This window comes from Anser cygnoides, chromosome 2, assembly GCF_040182565.1.
Source record: "Anser cygnoides isolate HZ-2024a breed goose chromosome 2, Taihu_goose_T2T_genome, whole genome shotgun sequence".
Taxonomy (NCBI): Eukaryota; Metazoa; Chordata; class Aves; order Anseriformes; family Anatidae; genus Anser; species Anser cygnoides.
This window is the reverse complement of record NC_089874.1, coordinates 51404180-51419482: the sequence shown is the minus strand read 5'-3', so window position 1 is coordinate 51419482 and position 15303 is coordinate 51404180. Positions and strand designations below refer to the sequence as shown.

The 15303-nt window shown below is 35.9% G+C and overlaps 1 protein-coding gene across 1 annotated transcript; it reads right to left on the bottom strand.

Annotated features, from left to right (window-relative positions):
• Positions 1-4329: 4329 nt before the first annotated feature.
• PRL (prolactin) lies at positions 4330-10517 on the bottom strand. Its single transcript, XM_013184821.3, has 5 exons — positions 10362-10517; positions 8689-8870; positions 8185-8292; positions 6623-6802; positions 4330-4732 (listed from the first exon to the last, which is right to left on the bottom strand). The coding sequence occupies exons 1-5, from the start codon at positions 10387-10389 to the stop codon at positions 4541-4543; spliced, it is 690 nt and encodes a 229-aa protein (XP_013040275.1). The 5' UTR covers positions 10390-10517; the 3' UTR covers positions 4330-4540.
• Between the last annotated feature and the right edge of the window lie 4786 nt (positions 10518-15303).

Below are 15303 nucleotides of genomic sequence, written 5' to 3'. Positions count from 1 at the left end.
GATAAATATGGCAGTATGAAAGAGAATTAATGACAAAACAAGTGACAGCATTTGTTTTTTAAAGGTGTGCTCTGTATTATCCTTTAAGATGGCATTGTGTTTGATGAACATTCTTTGTGTTCCATGGAATATGTTGTTGGGACCTTAAAACAACCCGAAAAGTCGAAGATAATGGGAGGTCTACACTTTCCCCCCACCCCCCATCCCCCCCAGATTAAGGATATACGGACAATTTTTACTGCTTTCACCTGTGAGGAAACAAACAAAGAAAACATAGTTCAGGGGACATTAGGCACCATTATTCATTTGCTTTCATTTCCTCCTCATAATTGAATAAATGAAATGAAAAATCACTGTGAGAAAATGCACATTTTTTTAGTGTTCAATTATGTGGGAATGTCTCTAAATATAGCTTTAAAATCCCAAGGATAGTACATATTGTTGAGGTATTGAGCTGATGGTCATTGTAACTTGTAGGAAAAAAAAAGAGTCTTTAAGAAAGAATACATAGGAACAAGGGTTTTCTTGGTATACACTGATATGCATTTGTGATTATGTCAGTTTCATTGAGTTCTTTGGAAAAAAAAAAAAAAGAAATTCATGGTTGATGTTCCTACTGTTTTTGTAGATTGATGTTTATTTGAACTTATCTTCATTCCTATATATGGATACCAACATAAGAAACTTCAAAAAGGTATCTATGTTTTAAAACTAGTTTTAAACCTCTTTTTAACACTAATATAAACCTATGGATAGTCACTCTTAAATTTCAATTGAATTGAATCTTGAGGGTCAACTTCAGTCTTCAGGATTTCATGAAGTAATTTGCAGTCACAAGTCGTTAAGAGCTCAAGATAGAAATAGTCATATGTGTAAATAGCTTCACAGATCAGTAAACCCAGTAATTTCCCTGGGAATATATGTGCCTCTGATGTTATTCCCATGCATTATTCTAGTATTTTCATTTCTATAGTATATGGTTATATACATGCATGAATCTTGAGTTAACATCTCTGACATAATTTGTTTGTATACATTTCATTTATAATAAGCAGACTGAATTTAAAATGTAGCCTTCAGAGAATTTCTGTTGTTCAGAAATTAAATTTAGGTGGTATGTGTGGTTTCTACACTTTATCCCTTGTTGTTAGAATTGTGGATTGCCTTTGAAATAATATCGTGAAGGTAAACTGTATTGTACAGATGCCTTGCCAATTCTCTCTCTCTCTTTTTTTTTTTTTTTCCTGATAGGATTTCAACAGTTGCAGACTTTCTGTAGGATTTCAAAAAAAAAAAAAAAAAAAAAGAAAAGAAAAAAAAAAGAGAGAGAGAGAGAGAGATCATTACATTGCTAATTAAGTGCCTGATTCCAGATGACATACACAGTCAGTAAAATCCCCCCCTTTTAAAACCTTCCTTTGGCTTTAAAATCACCCTTAAATTTCTTTGTTTGCTCCAGTGGTTGAATATAGTCCTAGACTCTAGATACAAGTCATGAATAGTAAGTTAGATTTTTATTCTGCATATCTCTGTATCTCTGTTGTGTTCAGTGACAAATGCTCCCAGTGATGAATTGCTTTGACCTTCATACCATTTAGATTTCATGTCAAAAGTTCTTATCTTATATTTAGTGCCATCTATGGAAGCTTGAATATCATTTTTAAAGGAAACAGAATTGAGCCAATATTTCATTCATGTGGACCTTTTCTTGCCATTACTCCTATTACTAAGCCATCTTAAATGAACAGAAGTAAATAAACCAGCATAGATTTAAATATGGCCTATTTGGGTATTGAATAAGTAATCAGAAAACTGGACACTTTGAATGCTGAAAACCTGGAATAGTTAGAATTTAATACAGTTGTAATAAAGCTCTTACTAATTGATATCAGTTTCTTTCATTTTGAAAGAACGCACTTGTTCTCTATTCATTTTTGTATAAAATAAGAGATTAGCTATGTAACTTTTTATTGGATGAAAGACAATAGTTGCTCAGGTCTTACAAACATGTGCTAATTAACAAAATATTAGTGAGATAAGAATGTATTGTTCTTATTAGCAACTGAATAAAAGAGAATTGCCAATTGCCTGTATTGTGGTCTGAACATTCAGAGTAGCAACTGCATTCTGAAGGCATTGTCTGTGCCAGGACACTTGACAATGAAGGTGTAGCTTTGAGTGTGCTCATGGGGTTCAGCATCTTTCTGTCTCTATGACAGCTGTGATGACTCAGAATATTAACCAGATCAGCTCTAAATACCCCTTTAGCTAAACAGCTGTGAACCAGATAGCTTTTCAGTTGTTTAGAATATTTTTTCCCTTTCTCTTCTGTGCTTCTTTATGAAATTAAAAACTTGCATTTGTAGTAGAACAAGCTACAATAAAGCCAGTACATGCAAGTTTTAAACAGTTGTTTTAGCACTGTAATTTTTAAACGGTTAATGAAAGTAATTGTTTTAGATCTAGTCATGTAAGTGTAAAATTATGACTGTCTGCCCTATTAATCAAGTTGCTTTTGAATTCTAAAGAGATTCTGAGGTAGGAGTTTACTCAGTGAGACATAATCGTTTTCCAAGCTCAATACAGAGTAGTCCCATTATTCATGTTTTCTTCTGAATAAGAACTCTCACTGTAATTCTAAGCACTTGTGATAATTACAAAGGAGTTTTTTTTTTCTTTTTTTTCCCCTTCAAAATGCTTCCCACCCCCCCACCCCCCTTGGCATTTTAAGAGAAAGTGGAATATTATGATCATACTAAATTCTAGTCAGTGCACTTGCATTTTGCTTGGCAAATTTTACCCATTTGATTTCTTTATTGTCATGTTGTACATCTGTGTGTTGTTAAACTGATGTTGCATATGTCCCAAGTTTTGTTCATTTCAGAGTTTATGAAAGTTGGCATTTATGACTTGTCTAACAAGGAATTTGTTTGCGGCACAGGTGATTTTATATACATTAACAGTGGGCTCAGTCTATACTTTTCTAGATAAAGTCTGAGGCAATCAGTGATTGAAAATATGAGTAGATAAAAGACAATAATACATATGTGTATACATGTATGAGTTTTTTTTTCCCTTTTACTTCCATCATAGAATTGGTTGAAATTAGACCTTTGTTGCGGTAGGTATTATCTAATCTCACATTTATTTACATAATAGGTATTTACTACTATGTAAATTTTATGTATAGGTATATTTATGTGGTAGCAAATAGATGTTATGGTTGTGCTTATTTTTTTTATGGTAATGTGAGGCTTAAGTCCTCAAATTCATCTCCTCTTTCTCCCACCTGGCTTAGCAGGAGTAATGCAGCAGGCTTGTCTAGTGGGAAGCCAAACAGCCAAACCCCTGAGAAGCTGATTTGAATTTAAGCTCCTCTTTGCTGGAGCTGAATGGTGAACTCAAGGCTGAGTGTGTTTATGGCTTACAAAGACGGTATATAGATATGGTCAATGGCTTCAGCTGCTATTTTGCTTCTTCCTTGAAGCTTTTTTTTTTTTTTTTTAGAAGTAGTCAATTTTTTTGGTATCTCCAGTTTTCTGATGGTTAACATCACTGTTTCAAAATGAAAACTTGGAGAACTGAGTGTGACTAAATGCAAAATGAATGGAGACGCATTGGGTTCGGGACAGCAGACAGCTTAGTTCAGCAAGTGCCTGTTTATAGCTCGAAAGTTTTCTAAACAACTGCAACCACCACACCACTTGTGAGGAATGTGAAGAGTAGGTGGATAAGATCATGAGTGGATGCTTTGCATTTCCTATTGGGACTACTGGTTGAAATGTATTGGTTCCTCAGGTAGTACTTTAAAAGTAGTGAGACTTTGGAAATGCTTCTTCCCCAGACAGTCAGTACAGAAATAGAAATATCTGGATCTGTCCCTAAAATGCCATAAATGCCACACGTTGTGTTTTTTTCATTTGTTTGTTTTTTATCTGCAGACTATTTGTGGAATCAATGACTATGTGAGCCAGGTTAGATTTCTTTTAGTTTAGGGTAATCTAGGTGAAAAAATTTCTTTTTGAAGTCCCACCTCTTTTAGCTCTATTTCTCTCTTTTTGTTTTGTTTTGTTTTGTTTGAGGGGGTGGGAATGGGGTGGGGTGTAGACAGAAATGAAAGCAAGATATTCTGTCATGTATCAGTAACTGGAGACTGAGATCCAAAAGGAGAAGCTATTGCTAAAGGTGTAAGCCATCCTAGCTATTTTTCGTTCATTGATTCCACTTGGTGTTATGTGGTTTTGGATTTAATAATATTTTTATTTGTATATGCATGATATAGTTATCACTGAAATGCTACTGGGTAAAGAGATCAGACAGAAAAGTGTATTCTTGTCATACAAGTAATTTATAACATTTTAAAACACCAACATAAATGATACTGACAGTTGCAGCCAGAATTCACACGAACACGCCTGAAAGTTACTGATGATCCTGACACTGTACAGTGTGACTTTTCGTAAAGTTTGCAATGAAAAGTGGCAAAGCAACAAGAATACCATGATGAATGATTTTAGTAAGCGATGAAGCCCAGGAGTACTTAGCAATTGCTATCATGTATTAGGCGGCACTTCAAAACCTTGAGATAGTTGTCAATTTTGTGGGAATCTCTGCGGAGGCAATGCAGCAGGTTGTAAAAGGCAAAGAGTCTGGAGTCCTCATCAGCAAGTTGCAAGGATGGAAGGCCTTCCCACTGAGAATAAACTTCATTTCCAATGTCGCCAGAATGAACCTAAAGGCACAAAATGATACCGTAGTAGATAATAATGAATCTGACTGGATGTAGGACAGAGAATTAAGAAATACTGGCCTTGAGGAATGCTAGATAGTAGTGTACAGCTCATAAAGTCTTTTCTGTTATGGTTTGCATTATTCTGTACAATGTTTTATATCCTCATGCGGATTTTGAGTGAATTTCAATCAGATTTTTCAGTTTATTTCCCTAAAATATGTAAGAAGCTCAGCTGTCAGTGTTCTAAGAGACCTAATGTGTTAACCAGTGTCTGGTGGAATCTGACTTTGCTGAGAAGTCAAACCTTCCTTTATGCATGGACTCATCAGTGGCATCTCCTTTTGGTTTCCTCCACCTTAAAGTCGTAAGCACTTGCTTTCAAAACTTGTTTCTCCAGCTTTGTCTCAGCCCATCTCTTAGGTTGTTTCTCTGATAACAGGCAGCCTGAAGAGCATGCTACCTGGCAAATCTTTCAACAATACATCTTCAGATGTATTGTACCTCATATTCCATTAAAAAAAAAAAAAAAGCTGTGAGTGATATACTGACCTCTAATGTTAGAAAGCTACATGTAGGAACTTGTGTAATAACTTAGTATCTGAGGTGAAGATTGGTTTAGATCACCTCGTTTGAAAGAAGCAATCATTCATTTTCTCACATCACAGAAATCTACCTTTCATAGTAGGAAAGAAATCTGTGCCTATTGGTACTTGTGAATCTTTTTTATTTCCCATCAGTTATACTTCATGAAAGCACACAGGAGTATATCTGCGCAGCCTCTCTCACTTAGTTTATGCAACTGGTAAAAAAGAAAAATAGACCTGCAGTCACTCAAAAACATGGTTTGACACTAATGCATTTGCCAACCTCATCTTCAACTCCGTTCCATAAACAATGTGAATGAGAAGGTGGTGACAGGGTAACTGCAATGGCACCTGACTTCTACTGTTATCTTGGATCCCCACCTGAATATGGGATAGAGATGTGCTTGATTACACTGATAAATGCACTGATAAATGCACTGAGGGCCTGGATGGGATAAGGTTTCTGAGTAAGTAGTCACCAAACTGAAAGAGAGAGACCATGAGTGACCCATTGGAACGTGGTGGACACAGAGATGGTGGTACTGTTAATGCTGTCCAACTGTTCCTAGCCTAAGCAAAAGCCAGTAAAGTCAGAACCTCTTATTAACATATTGCTCACTGACAGAATGATATATAGGGACTGCCAGAGGCCCCTTTAAAAATAAACAAGCCAGAGTTGATTTTATTCAGTAAAGCTTTCAATCAATTACTGATAGCAAGGGGTATTTGAGTATGGGTTTTGTCAAAAAACAGCCTTGCTGTCTAACCCTCCAAGTGTAGGGAGAACTGAGTCAGAGCCACAGTTTTGAAGAAACAGTATGATAGGAAAAGAGAAATGAAAGATACTTTGTTGTGTGCCACATCTTTGCAATAGGCCAGACTTCAAGAACAGTTTTAAACACATTATCCATTTCTGAAAGCTATATACAATACCTATATGTATACAGACATGTATAAATAAGCTTATATGTACATGTAAGTATGTGGATGTGAAAAAACAGAAACAGCCTACAAAAATTTGCAAATTCAAATGCTTAAAGATAAAATGAAGATTTCCAGTCCTGATGATTATACTTTCCCTTGAAGCAGGTTTGGGAATATGCTGGATTATGCTCGGCAAATCACATCACATTGCCTCTTTGGAAATCACGAGACAGCAGAAAGAATTATAACTGAATCTGAGAACTTTTCAGCTATGTTGTATCCCCCTTTTTCCTCAGAATCCACTGTTTCTGTTTTTATTTACTACTGTATGTGGCTTCTTTACATCAAGAGGCTGGAAGGACTGGAAGGACCTAATACTTACCCGCCCAACTATTTTCTCCATTCCTTCTAGAAGCCGCTTGTTTTGTTCCTCAATCTCTACAGCCTTCCAGAGGATGGTGTCTGGAGCTTCTTTGATTCTTTGTACCTCAGAGGCCAGATGGATCAGGGGATCATTCCAGGAGCGCAGCACTCCCAGTACTAAATTCAGTAGGTCTTCATGCTGGTCATCCACATTAAGAAAAGGCAGTTAAAATAACAAGGCTATATGCTGGCAGTGTTAGGAGGCATTTAGAGCAATGTCCACAGATGCAGAGATCTAGGAATTTATTTCAAGACCGAGCACTGACTGTGCTCTATAGCCCTGTCTTAGATACTGCTGCGCAATTCTGATATTTTATATAATGTTTTGCAATAATACCACAAACAATTAGAGCATTTTAATGGAAAACATCTTTAAACCCTCTCCAAATTACAAACTAGTAGGAACAACTGTGCTTCATCTCTGTGGAAAACGAACAAACAAACAACAACAAAAAACACCTCTTTATGTGATTCTAATGAACATTTTAAAATCCAACAATTTATTTATTTATTTATTTCTAAACAAGTTTCGTATGGAATGGAAGATGCAAATTATGGTAAACCACTAATAGCTTTTATTACCTCTGCATAATTCATCTGTCCTCCCCTTTGAACTATGGTACTTACAGCATTAGCTCTCTGCTTTTAAAAATTATTCTTTCTTGTGAGCAAATAACAACTCATAAAGCTTATGTTTATGGTAGTGCTCAACCATTTCTTCTTTCCTAGATACACTGTATCTGAACACAACCAGACTTTATATACCCAGATGGTGACACTGCCATTGCAAAACTATTACTGTTTAAGATTTCTCCCTGGCACACACATATTCATACACCTGTGCTTACTTTTTTTCTACAGAGTATTTTCAAATTCAGTCTGTGAGCTAAGCTGAAGAAGACTGTCTTCATCTTTGTCTAAGTTTATCGTTATTAAATTTATGTATTTATCAGGTTTCTTTTTGCAAGTAGTTTGCAGTATTTTACACTAGGGTCTTTGTATATGGGCAATAATGTGACCACTTTTGCCTCTTGGTAAGGAAGGGTAAGGATAGCTGTATAGCATTTGTTAAGTATCATCAATGTCTTCAGTGCCTGGGAAACCATTTACCTCTGCCTACTATATAGCCAATGAATTTTTATGTTTGTTAATAATTGTCTATAAGGTGTTCAAAAATAATGCTCAAAGGATCTAGTATTCTGAGTACTGTACAAATATAATAACTGGCTTTGCTCCATGAAAGCAAGTTATATTGTAATTGGAAATAAGATGCAATGACTGAATGCAACATATAGGAAAAGAAAAGGAAAATAAGTGTTACTGGACTTGTATATTCTGTATAGTCGGTAGCTTAGTATCTGCAAATGTCTTTTTTCAGTGCTTTTTTCTTCCTGGCTTTTTTACTCTGAATGGGCTGATTTCCATCTGTCTGCTACCTCTCTATTGCTTTCCCATTTTTTTTTTTTTTTTTCCCCCCCTCTGCTCTATCTCACACTGAATGACATTAGAAATGCGACTTACGTGAATCTGCTGAGCTTGCTCCTTGTCTTCAGGAGTGGTTAAGGAGGAAGTGTGGCAGCCATTAACAGCTTTTGTAATGAAACCCCGACCCTGAGCATAGCGTTCATCCTGCAGATCAGCAAGGAGAGGCATTATTGATATAAGTAAGAAGAGCTGCAATTCAAACACTATATTAAGTAATTGTTCCATTGTTTTTATCACTGTTTTATGCTGTAAATATCAAAGGCTTCTGGTATTTAGAGTGAAAACCAACCTGAGACACAAACTTGTCCCATAGATAAAGAATAATGGGAAAATACTATTTTTAATAGAAGCATTGGGGATCTTAGCAATGGTCAGCACTATAAGCAGATTTGGTCACCATTGGGACTATCATTGCCTGTGCAGCAGTTATATTTGTTTACTTATTGAAGGCTTTCATATGTTAACATATGTTTGTGCTTAAAAAAATACTGAATTGGATTTTTATGTGTTCTCTCTCTCAGGAAAAGATAAAGTACTTACAAATTCATTGAACATTTCTGAAGAGAGGAAGTGGATGTAGTGTGAGAGTTTAACCGCACGGTCAAAAAGTTCCCCAAGGGAAACTTGGCAGTTGGCAGATCCATTGGGGCAGATAGGCAAGGAGGTCACTCCTTCCTTTGTCAGGAGCATGTTGGACACCAGAAGGACCACCAGCAACAAACCTGTTCAGGTTTAGAACAAACCAAGATGGAAATATTGACACGTGCATTTAGAAGTAACTATCAGAGGCGGATGTAACCAAACAGGATGCAGGATAATGTTGGCTGTGCTCACAGCATCTTCTGTTCTGACTCTTGAAAATGAATAGAGGAGGGAAGCACGGTCATTCGATTATCCTTCCTCCCCTCCATCATCCTCGATACACAGGAAAACACCCTACAGAGATTGAGCAGACACAGTAACCTGTGTTACAGTACACTGTATTCAAAAGTCTCTCCCTATTGTGCCTTACTTTATTATACTGTGATAAATGGAAGAAAGAAAATCAAACTTCTTCACTGTGTAAATATAGATACATAATTATATTTGCACAGATATATAAGTTTGGAAAATATTTTATTTTACTTTATTGTTTGTTTCTTCTCCTCCCACAAATCCTTTTCTTCTTTGCTAACATTTGGAGTTTAAATTACTTTTGTGGAAAGGTGGTTAGGTCACTCTTTTAAAGTTCTGATTGTCCTGGGAGTTCGTTCAAAGGATTTAGCAGCTGTGCTGTTTTGCTATTTAGAGTTTAACCCTAAATTACCTACTGTTAAGAAAACAGGGAATATTTGGCATTTCTGAAGAACTTCTACACTGATACTGAAGACTTCTCATTATTGAAAAGATGAAACCTTATTTTTTTAAAAGCTTTAACATTGACAGGGTGTTCTATTCAGCAAAATAAAATATGCACAGAAAGACAATGAAAAGCTTTAAAAGTAAATATTTGATAAACAAAAGACACTATTCTGAGCTCTGAAGGTTTTAGTTCTGGAAATTGGCCTGCTACATGCATTGGTTCACTCGAATCACCACTGATGCAAAATTAAAATAGACTCCATATATCATCAGAGCTCTCCTGAATTTTATCATGTGGCAGGCTTCCTTTTATCTCTCAGTTCAAGAAAGGTGACCCATTTGTACAATGTTAAAGTAAACCATCATCCTCCCCCATGAACAATGTCCTGAAATTAGAACAGTGTTCTAGGCAATAATTCTATTAATAAGACTTGTTGGCTTAGAAACTTGAGAGTAGTTATGAAACCATTCACTTCAAAATTACTAGATTGCTTCTGGACTCTGATGATAATGACTTTAAGTCATTGCCTTCTGAGTTGTGAGTAGCAAAGAAGTCTGGATCCAGTCTTTTTTGTGCAGGTGTCATAACCTGCAAACCAATTTTCAGTGACACTGCTCAGTGCAAAGGTAGTCTTAAGAGATCAAAAACTGAGTAAAAAAGGGATCAAACTGCATGCTAATTCCAAGGTTTGAACACTAAACATTTGAAGCGGAGACAAGTTTCACTATTACTTGAAAACTGGATGTCTTAGAAGACCTCAGTTTCTAGAGTTGTTACCTGTCAGTTACTTCCAAATTCAATCTAAAGTAAAAAACAAACAAACAAAAAAAACACATAAAAGTTATCGACAAGTGAATGGCTAAAGTCTTACCTTTCAATGAAGCCCCCTTGGTGCTCATGGTAGAGATCCTGTAGGATGACTTGCTCCACCAGAAAGAAGTCTCAATACTTGTTCTTATTTTCTGCACATACCAGATTTATATACACCATCCGGGGTCCATTTTGCATACATTCAACAGGTCGTGGAGTTTACCTCGATAATTACAAACATCAAATTGCCTTTCTTCCACATTCATATTCAGTATTTTTTTTATTATTTGTAACTGTGAGAGGGAATTTCATTAACAATTTCAGTTGTGGGATCCTGAGTATGGTTTGATGAAGAGAATGCCAAAATTTTGCCCTGAAAATGCCACTGTTCCTGGAAAGCTCTAGTTGTCAATTCTGAGGCAGGTATCCTCAATGTTTATAGCTTGTTGTTCCCCCTTCCCACAGCTGTCTTTTCATCCTTCCATGTCTCTTCAGCTTTCCAATGTTCAGCCTTCCAATGTTAAAATTCTGACTATTTGGGGAAGGGGAACAATACAATGTTGACAGTAAAAGAAACAGCATAAATTGTCTAGAGAGGGATAATGGGGGCTTCTGGAAAGACAGGTCATTATATGTAAAGTTATAGATATGACATCCTGGGTATATAGCTTCATACAGTTAAGAAAGAGATTACATAGTCATGATATAACTGGTCCTCAGGATGAGGTATGTTTAGAGAAACAGGGGCAGTTCTTATATTAAAAAAGTAATAATGTGTAACAACGAAGAGGAAGTTGCATGTTTACTGTTTAATCATAAAGTTTAATGATTAAATCAGCATTATTTAAAGAACAAAAACAAATCAGAAACCATAAGATTATTTTCTATACATGAAAACTCTTTGCGTAAAAGATGTACATTTTCTACCATACTCAAAACACATGCTGTCGTAATCAGTGGGATTTGTTTCCACATCTGATGTGTCTGTGGTAATCTACAAACTAGCCTTAACAGGTTGGCCCTGTTTTCTTGTTGTATGAGGCTCACCTGTATGAATACGTTAGCAAATGTGTAATCTCTCATCTGTTTCTCAGATCCATTTACCCATGAAAAGACCTTCTAAATTAGATGATTATAATGAATAAGCTATACAGCATTAATGAATTTTCTTGCCTTTAGACAACTTGTTCTGTACTTGTGGAACAGGTATTTGTGTAATCCCAAATCCTTCATTATTTCATAACTACGGACATGGTTTTTGAAGCAGTGACAAACAAAGGAGAAGAAAGGTAGAGCATATAGAGGGTAAACCATGGAAGGCATTCCTTGGGAAACAATAATAGAAGATGCTTAACCAGTAAACCATCGGCAAGTAGCCTACATCTACTAAGATCTAGGATGATTGCTAGAACAGTTTATTCTGCTCAAAGTCTGGATCTGTTTTGTAAACTACTGAGTAAATGAAGTATCTGCCTGCATCTGAAAATAGTGACAATCTGATGAAGGCAATAAAATTAGAAAAGGGCCACAGACAAAACTCTAGAATGGATGGTAGAAAAACAGCTGTCTTCTAAAACACAGGTTTAAGTTCTTGATTTAATTCATCTTCTTACCCAATGAGATTACAGGTGGGCCTGAAAAATTCTTGTGCCTTATAATGTTGGAAGAATCCTGTGAATAAAAGGAATGACCATTTCTAAACCCACCATTTGCTCTTTCATTTACCAGTCTGCTTTTCTTGGTATTTTCAGGGGTTAGTAGGTGATACCAAAATAAGGTATAGACTTAATATCAGGTAATAAAGGAAGGCACTCACAAAGGCAGCAGGTAAACTCTATCATTTTTGGAGAGAGAAGCTTTTCTCAGGCCTAACAGCATCAGCTAAAGTCAGGATCCTCACATGACTTATGTTCTAGAAAAGCCTGTCTCTTGCTCTATAGAGGAAGATAAGCACCTTAAATACAGACTGTGGAGTGGTTTATATTAAACCATTGCATGATGTTTTAATTAAATCATTCTACCACATAATAATATATGTTGTTTTTCTCATGCCTTTCATCCTGAAATACTTTACAAACGTGAATGGACTAAAATTCTCATTAAAATAGGCAGAAGGAGGGAAGAAACTCTCTGTAAATCAGGTAAATATAAAGTAAACTTTTATCAGCTGTGAGAACTGATGTAGAAGTTGTTTATTCATACTTGCACAAAAAGGGGGAAAAATTCCTGATTCCCAGGCCTACGCTTTAAATAAAGCTCCTTACTATTACTGAAAAGAAAAAGGGAAAAAAAAAAAAGGAAAAAACAGATGAGAGAAGAGAATAGAAGAGGAAAAGAAGGAAAAGATACAATAACCAAAAATAAATAGGTCAAAACAATAATTTTCTTTTATCAATTAGGAACTGGGTTCTGTTTAAAAGTTGAGAAAAACTTAAAAGTATCTGAGAATGCTCTCCTCTTCCTTTTGAAACTGTCCTTTTTATATCCCCCAAAAGACTAATCTAGACAATTCCTCTCTAAATGTTCCTTACAAACTGGTAAAGGTAGCTGATCCTAGCCCCAAATAGCATCCTAGTTCTGACAGTACCTCAGGACAGCACTGCAAATAACTGGAGGAATCAGTATTGAGAGGAATGCTACTAGAACAACTTAAGGTACTACAAAATGGCTGTGATGAGCTGTATGTTTCCATGTCCTGTCTTTTACTTTTGCCTTAAGAATTGAATTGATATTTTCTAAATTGTCACACTTTTTATCTTCAAGAACTTTTCTGGAAACAAAATTATAAGGCTGTTACCAACGAGTGTAAACAATATGCCAAAAGAAGGACTTGGTATATGCAGGCTTATATATATTCATAGATTTTAGATCATTACTAGAGCTTCATAGACTTTACATGTGATAGATCAAAATTACAGACAACAACATTCAGTGATCATTTCTCAATAATCTTATCTATCTGCCTCATATCATGTGGCAGACCATGAGTTAGACTTGCATTTTGATTAAAAACTATTGATCAGTATTGAAAAACCAGATATTGCCATCCCATTTTATATATAAAGTTTTTGAGGTATGCAAATTGTTATGGCTGATTGATATCTATCACAGAGGAATTATTATTATTTTTACTTTTTTAGTGTACCAGTTCCTTGCAGAATAGTTCTTTTTAAAAAGGGGAATTGAAAAATGGGCAATATTACCTCATTTTGTCTTTTACTGAGCTGGAAGTATGTTTAATAACAGAACATTAGTTAATGTAGAAATTTGAAACTCAAAATTTTAGGCTATGTTTTTAAAAGATGATCTCTGTGTTTCGTATGCACATGACTGAGCATGCAAAACTCAGTTTGCATGTAAAATCCCTATATGTGATCTGAATGTTTGATTCTTCAGATAGACTCTGAAAGAAAAGTTTTCTGTGTTCCTAATTTGTTTATGTGAATCAGAGTCGAAGTAACAACAAAAAAATATATATTTGTCTTCCTGTTACAGAATAGTTTACAAAGTTAACCATTCAACTTAATTTAGTGGTTGTCTTTGGAAATAAACAAAACAGTTTGATCTGGATCAAAAACAAATCCTTAGAGCACTTTAATGATTCAAATGTGGAAAATACATTCTGAGGAAGATCATCAGATCATCAACAATATTTTTTTCAGTCTAGATGGTTTCAAATGTTGTTGTTGTTGTTTTTTTTCCTAATTAATCCTTACAATGTGCATGAAAATTCAAGTGATTTCCAAGGATTCTGTAAAACAAGGGCTTTTCTTCTCCCTCTTCTACATTTAGGGAACAGGAGAATTTAAACAACATTCTCTCCAAATGGTTGTCTCAGCAGAAACAGCAAAATGGGGATTGGATGTTTTCTTACTGTGATCTCTGCATGAAGGGTGGTAAAAATAGATAAGAACATAAGGGAAAATGTTTCCATGTGAAGAAATAAAAAAGGTGAAAATATCTGGGAAATTTTTAGTTGACTTTTAATTTAAGTACTAGTGTGGTTTCGTACAATTTCAGAAGTAGACATAAAATAAAATGGCAGGATGTGTTTCAGAAATTATTTTTTGTCATTTAGGATGACATACCCGAGTGCAGCATGAAATATGAAGTGTGAATCCCAAGTAGAATTCCAGGTAATGTTCACCAAAGAAATGGGGGAATTGGCAAAGAACAAAGTAAATGTTAGCTTGTGCATATTGGTCCTGATACTTGAAGCTGTTTGAAGCATGTAGCTCTGTCTTCACCAAGGCCATGACTATATATTATCAAATAACTTATCATTGAATCATAGAATGATTTGGGTTGGAAGGGACCTTAATGATCATCTAGTTCCAACCCCTCTGCTATGGGAAGGGACACCTCCTGCTAGACCAGGTTGCTCAAAGCTCCATCCAACCTGGCCTTAAATACTTCCAAGGATGGGGCATCCACAACTTCTCTGGGCAACCTCTTCCAGTGCCTCACCATCCTAAGTCTACCCTTGTTTAAAGCCATTCCTGCTTGTCCTCTCACTCCACTCCCTGACAAAGAATCCCCCTCCAGCTTTCCTGCAGGCTCCCTTTAGGTATTGGAAAGTTGTTATAAAGTCTCCCCAGAGCCTTCTCTTCACCAGGCTGAACAACCCCATCTCCCTCAGCCTGTCTTTAGAGGAGAGGTGCTCCAGCCCATTGATCATCTTTGTGGCCCTTCTCTGGATTTGCTCTAACAGGTCCATGTCTCTCTTCTGCTGAGATCCTCAGAGCTGGCAGTATAAATTTGATCCCGATCACACATAACTGCATTATATCACTTTAGTTGAATTATCTGTTATGTACACTGTAATGGTACTTACGCTGGCTTGATACCTGATACTAGATTTAATTGGTTGGTGGAGAATGGATGATAGTGAACTGATATCTGTTAGGACAAAGATATCCTACAAACTTTTTGTATAAATGTGAAGTGGCAGAGTGAGCCTGTGCTGGTTCAGCATTTCATATCATGTGGCTGCAATATTATTT